The sequence below is a fragment of the Lactuca saligna genome, chromosome 7 (assembly GCF_052625555.1).
Source record: "Lactuca saligna cultivar CGN05327 chromosome 7, ASM5262555v1, whole genome shotgun sequence".
Classification (NCBI taxonomy): domain Eukaryota; kingdom Viridiplantae; phylum Streptophyta; class Magnoliopsida; order Asterales; family Asteraceae; genus Lactuca; species Lactuca saligna.
Genome location: NC_136423.1, coordinates 184,228,557 through 184,234,991, shown reverse-complemented (window position 1 = coordinate 184,234,991; position 6,435 = coordinate 184,228,557). Strand labels below are relative to the sequence as shown.

General features: G+C 34.5%; 1 protein-coding gene across 1 annotated transcript; it reads right to left on the bottom strand.

Moving 5' to 3' along the window:
• Positions 1-4,275: 4,275 nt before the first annotated feature.
• LOC145007529 (uncharacterized) lies at positions 4,276-5,857 on the bottom strand. The gene is made up of 4 exons (XM_078966443.1): positions 5,706-5,857; positions 5,236-5,362; positions 4,588-4,677; positions 4,276-4,504 (listed from the first exon to the last, which is right to left on the bottom strand). Exons 1-4 carry the CDS (start codon positions 5,797-5,799, stop codon positions 4,276-4,278), a joined length of 540 nt encoding a protein of 179 aa, XP_078822569.1. The 5' UTR covers positions 5,800-5,857.
• Positions 5,858-6,435: the final 578 nt, after the last annotated feature.

Below are 6,435 nucleotides of genomic sequence, written 5' to 3'. Positions count from 1 at the left end.
GAGCTTATCATGAGTTTCACGCCTCACAAAAGCTTCGCAACCCCAAATTTTGATGTGGTCCAAATTGGGAACCTTCCCAGTCCACATCTCATGAGGTGTTTTGGTAACCTTCTTTGTAGGGACTAGATTAAGGACATAGTTTCATACACACCATCACAAGGTAATCCTTTAAAATAAAACACATTTTTAAAGAAAGCATTAATACCACCACATTCATTATCAAACGAAAAGGTAAAACCTTGTTTGTACAAAGCATGAAAAGAAATAATATTCCTCGCCATTTCAGACGAGTACACACATTTATTCAAATCTAATTTTAACCCATTATTCAGTAACAAAGTATAAAATCCAATCTTGGAAACAGGTGAAGCCTTCCTATTCCCCATGATCAAGTTTATCTTCCCGTGCTCCACATCCTCACTTCTTCTTAGGCCCTGCAAATCAGAACATATGTGAATACCACATCCTGTATCAAGCACCTAAGAGTTAGAATATGGTGAGTTATTACATAATATTGTGTAAATAATTGCGTGGGTGGGTTTCACTTTCCCATCCTTCAGATCCTGCAAGTATTTAGGGCAGTTTCACTTCTAGTGCCCCTTGTCCTGGCAATAGCAGCAATCAGCATCCTTGGGAATGGCAGAAGGAATGACAGAACCGCTCTTGGTCCTTGATGAGGATCCTTCAAGAGACTTTCCCTTGGTACCCTTCGAAGGGTGCTTCCTCTTTTTCCCTTTGCCTTGCCCGATAGCCAAAACAGGGGTAGATGTTGGAGTAGGAGTAGTTGAGGCAACAACCGCCTTGCCCTTAAGACCGGTTTCAGCGGTCTTCAAGAGTCCTTGAAGTTTGCTAAGAGTAACTTCCTCCTTGTTCATATGATATGTCATACGAAAATGGTCATAAAAAGAAGGTAAGGAGTGCAAAATGATGTCAATTGCCAACTCCTCAGGGAAGTTCACATTCAGCTTCAGTAAACGGTCCACATACCTTTGCATCTTTTGCATGTGGGTCGTGACGGATTCACCGTCCTTCATGCGGGTTGTTATTATAGAGGAGATTATTTCATACCGCTCCTGATGAGCACTCTGATGGTACCTTTCCATCAGGTCTTGGTGCATCTCAAAAGGGTAGAAGTCCTCATAGGACTTTTGGAGCTCGACTATCATTGTGGCCATCATGATGCATGCCACCTTAGTAGCATCTCTCTCATGTGTCCTGAATTCAGCGATCTCCTCAGCAGTAGCAGTAGACTCATCAAGCTCTTTTAACTCTTTATCAAGGCCATATTCCTTGTCCTCATAACGAGTTACCATCCTGATGCTCCTTATCCAATCCATGAAGTTGGAACCATCAAAGATGACTCTCCCACAAAGATTCATGAGAGAGAAAGAACCAGTTGGGTTAGATCCCGAAGCATTAGTGTTGGAAGACATCTGGAAGAAGAAAGCAAGTTTAGATTAGATATATAGAGTCCTTAATAAGACACCCAAATGTAATATTAAGGCTAGGATCCAATCACAATATATTATACTTAGAAGAGGGATGCTGTAATCTAAGTAATAATATATTTGAAAGGTAGGTGAATGATGACTCACCAATTTCCACCACGAAAACAAAATGATTTATTAGGTTTTAATTGGATTTGAAATTCCTAGATTCTTTTGAGATTCATTGAAATTTTCAATGGCATGTTTCAATCTCGATTGTGCCCTTCAAGTTTTGTGACTGGGATGCCAAGGATCACAAAACAAGGTGAGAATAACCATGCTAATTCACTTGGTACCCTTAATATTATCACCTAAGCAATGTGCCGGTTAACCACACACGCTCCATTGATCTATGACAAACATTAAGTCACCCTCCGTGATCCTTACTAGTCCAAGTTAGTGTGCCGGTTAACCACACACGCTCCACCAACGACTTGGTAAGGTACAAAGTGTGAATTCCATGGACTAGCACCATGTTCACATTTTTCCTAAAGTAACTAAGATTGGGAATTAAATAAAAGATTTAGTTACTTTATAATATTCATCATACTTAATGAGAATTTATAAGTCCTTATCTTACCCGTTCGGCTAACGACCCTCCACCAGTCAAGCAAGCGGTGGGTGAGAGTATACACCCATTAAGTCGCCATTTTATAGGCAACAATCTTATACCCACCTTATAGACCGGCTTCGTGAATGAGGCCTACTAACGATAAAACGACTTGTTCTTATACATATATATATATATATATATATATATAATAATTAACCATTAAATTTATAAATAGTATAAGTGTTGAATTTTAACTTTTAAAACTCTAAGTGTTGGAATTAAAGTTTATTAAAGTGTGTGAAACTTTTCCAAATTCCAAAACTTGAGGACAAGTTTTGTAACTCTTCAAAACTTTTCATTTCATAACTTATGAATTAAAGGTTCATAAAATGAAGACTCTTCATTTTATGTAACTTATGTGTTTTTAATGTGTGTTAAAGAAAAGTGACCTTTGGATATCTATAACTTGAGGAAAAATTATAGACTCCATTAAAACACATAAATGATCAAGAATTAATCCTAAACAATTCAGCAAATAATTCCTATCATCTTCAAAATTCATAAGAACATGAACATGATTATCAAAGTTTCAAGAATTATATGAACACATACAAAGCATGAAATTTTGATATATGCTATTGTAAATGGATTAGAACAACCATTACACCAACTAAAATAAGTTTTAAAACATCAAAACAGTTTAGGGAAAAGTTTCTAGTCCATTTCCAGCAGCAAAAGTCGAAAATCTGCATTCTGAACCTTCTACTCGCCAAGTGCACGAACCTACTCGGCGAGTAGGATCATTTTTTCCTTGGACTCGGCGAGTCCCCCCATGGACTCGGCGAGTCCATCATGTAGACAGCAAAAATTTCGACTTTTTCCACTATTTTGCATCAAGTATCAAACAAGCAAGCCTAGGCTCTGATACCACTGTTGGGTTTTGTGCAATCTAACACTTCCTAAGTGTGCATGCAACCCTAATAAACCTTGGATCTATGTTTGTCTAAATACATGCAAAATAATAATTTTCCAAGGTTCATAACCTATCTAACATGGCATGGGGTACTTTGAAACATAAAAGAATTAGATGAGATTACATACCTTTTGATGAGTTTGATTCCTAAGGAGTTTGAGGGCCAAGCACCAATAGTGTGAATGCCTCAAATGGAATCACAAATCACCACAAACTCTTGGAAAACTTTAAGAGAGAGTGTATACACACTATAATTTCGGCCACACACTAGTGGCTATTTCATGCAACAAAAGCATGCTTATATAGTGTACATGATTAGGGTGAAACCCTAATAACCCATGACCTTTCCTTTTCCAAGGATCAATGGGTTAAAGCTCCATGGATCATCCATGGACTTCCATACAAGCCTAGCCCATTAACAAATGAGTGTTAGCCCACACCATATAAAACCAATAGCCCACAATTTAATTAGTCTTCCTTTTAATCTCTAAATTAATTCATAATTAATTTAAGACTAAGACTAATTAAATAACATGACTTCATATTAATATTTATAACTTATAATATATTAATAATCATGTGTGTATAACTCTCATAAAATTATCCATAAATAGTTCGGGTGAAGTGCAACCCAAATGGACCATGCCGGGTCGGGTCAAGTATATACCAAATAAGTTATGGACTTAGACACCTTATCCAACACTTATAACTTTAAATATGAAAAAATCTCAAGATTACAATGGAAAATTCATATTTTTTCATTAATTCCCATTTTGCCCCTTGAACAGTTAGAATCATTTTTACTTTCCTCCTTTGATAAAAGAAATGTACTTGTGGATGCACATTCTGTTTAATTAGTCTTTAGAATTGGAAATATAAACAAATAACAAAAGTACCCTTGATTACTCTTACACTCATTTTGTTTAATTTAAGTTATGAACATCATATATATATACTCAAGATTAACTTTATTATTTAATCATTACTATGTGTTTGTTGATGCATACACTTAAGGGGCGTTTCCTTTTTCTTTTTCTTTTCTATTAAGCATATATGTGTAAAATGGATGAATTGGTAATGATTTCTTTCATAAAAGTTATTTCTTTTCTAGACTAAATGACCATTTTATCCTTACATCTCAAAACAGTTTTACCAATATTCATTAATTTTTAACAGGATTTTGGAGGTGCAAAATGTGTATAAGAATTAGTGTCTTAATATATTAAGCAGTGTAGAAGGGTAATATAGATATTTCACTAACATTAAAACATTTCCATTAAGCTAACTATATATACTTCATTGACTTTTTGGGTATAAGGCATATTAGAAGGGTATGGAATACATCCATCCTCAAGCAAATCAGAATCCCAAAGAGTGAGATTATCTCTCAAATGTTGCATGATCAAGGTGTTGTTTTTGTATGATTCCTCACTCAAAGTGTCCAACTCTGAAATTGCCTCATCAAAAGCTTGTTTAGTCAAATGGCGTGCCCTATAATTTCATCATATAAAACACTTAAATTTCATACACCACATGCAAGTTATAAATAAAGAAAAGAAAATATATGATCTTACTTTACAGGACAACAATGAGAAATTAGGAGCCAAGCCAAGACAAATTGGGTGGCTTCAAGGGAGCTCTTTATTTGCAGACTCAAAAGCATCCTAAAATGGAAAATTATAACATTTCTTTGTTTTATGATAATAATGAACAATTAACAGATATACCCCTACTTTATCATAATCTCCATATGTTTAATTACATTTTTTTTAAGTTTTCCTATAAAACATACATGAGACAAACTTGGTGATCTAACACAATTACAAACATAAATCTGACCTACAACTTAGCCTTATAACCTAATTTATACATAATATTCAAAGTACATTGCTTTTTTATAAATTAAAAATAAGGGTTGCAAAGTATGAACACTGAAAATGGCATGTATGATAATAATTTTATAATAATTATGAAAAACACTCAAGATTATAATGGTAAATTCATATTTTTTTCATTAATTCCCATTTTTCCCCTTGCATAGTTAGAATCAACAGACACATAAAGCATTTATAGACATCATATATAACATTAAAAAAAAGAGTTTCAAAGTGCTTACAAAATAGGATGTTCTATTCCTTCCAATATACACAACATATGTACTATGTCTTAACCATGAAATAGCTTACTTCATAAAAAAAGAGATAAAAGTTGATTACACTAACATTCGCCATGCCATCACATTCTCCTTGACCATATCCATTACATCTTCCATCATTCCCTTGGGAATCGTAATGTTAAGCATATGCTTGATGTATGTTATTCCATCATCAACCGTTGCCATTGGGTGTTCTGTTACAAACAGATAAACAAGCTTCTCAATTCTCTTGGATGGTGAGTTCAACATGAAGTAGGGGTAATTGGTTGGCACATATATCGGCTTGTGTTCTAGTTATAGTTGTTCAGTCTCACAAAATTGGTGTGCCCTAACCATCATTTTGATAGTTCCCAAAGCATCATTGTCCAGAATTAGAGTCATGGACAAATCACAAAGTTCTTTAGTAGGAATATGATACTAGTAAGCCATAGTATCATAACCTAAACTTTTAGAAAATCGACCAAGAAGTTCCATGTTAAGGAAATCGATGTTGAAAAAATTAATATAGTGAAATTTTGCTTTTATAATTAGATTTACCTGGATAATCGGTAAAATATCCACCATGGACAACTCTAATCGTGGATCTCTTATCATTTGCCATGGACAACTCTAATCGTGGATCTCTTATCATTTGCCATTGACCGATGGATTTTTTCTACAGAGGAGGAGCAATTCGAACTTATCGTCGGTTGGTGATGAAAATGTAAGAATGACCATTTTCTGATTAGGGGAGGGTTTAAATGGATGATGAATCGGAGCTGAAGAGACATCGATGCATGCCATACTCACCTCAGTTTCGACTACCTACAACAGGGGACATGCAAGTTGAATGACAACCTATTATAATGATTAATGATATTAGTATTATATATTAATATAATATTAATTAAGTATACTATTCAATACTTGCTTTGTTTTTAATATTACCATATAAAATATAAATTAATATAAAAATTAAATAGAACTATATAAATTCATATTTTTAATTAATATTTTTTTTTACTAAAAATTACATGGGTGAATTGTAATTGTAGTTGGGGTGGTAGTAGGGGTTTAGGACCAAAATGGGTGTATAATAGGTGTATGGGTTATAGGTGGTTGGTTAGTGGTATGGGTTGATCATTACTATGTCAGGTAGGAGGTGGTCGTAGGGGTTTAGGACCACAATGGGTGTATAATAGGTGTATGGGTTACATGTGGTCAGTTGGTGGTACAGGTTGATCATTACTATGTTAGGTAGGGGTTTAAAGTTTAATTCTGGGATTAT

Bases quoted from the DNA above. Each gene is read 5' to 3' on its own strand.
- LOC145007529 (XM_078966443.1), bottom strand. From the start codon at position 5,799: ATGATAAGAGATCCACGATTAGAGTTGTCCATGGCAAATGATAAGAGA. The intron at 4,678-5,235 runs GTTAGTGTAATC...TTTCCATTTTAG, and splicing joins AATGTGATGGCATGGCGAAT to GATGCTTTTGAGTCTGCAAA. The intron at 4,505-4,587 runs GTAAGATCATAT...ATGAAATTATAG, and splicing joins TCTCATTGTTGTCCTGTAAA to GGCACGCCATTTGACTAAAC.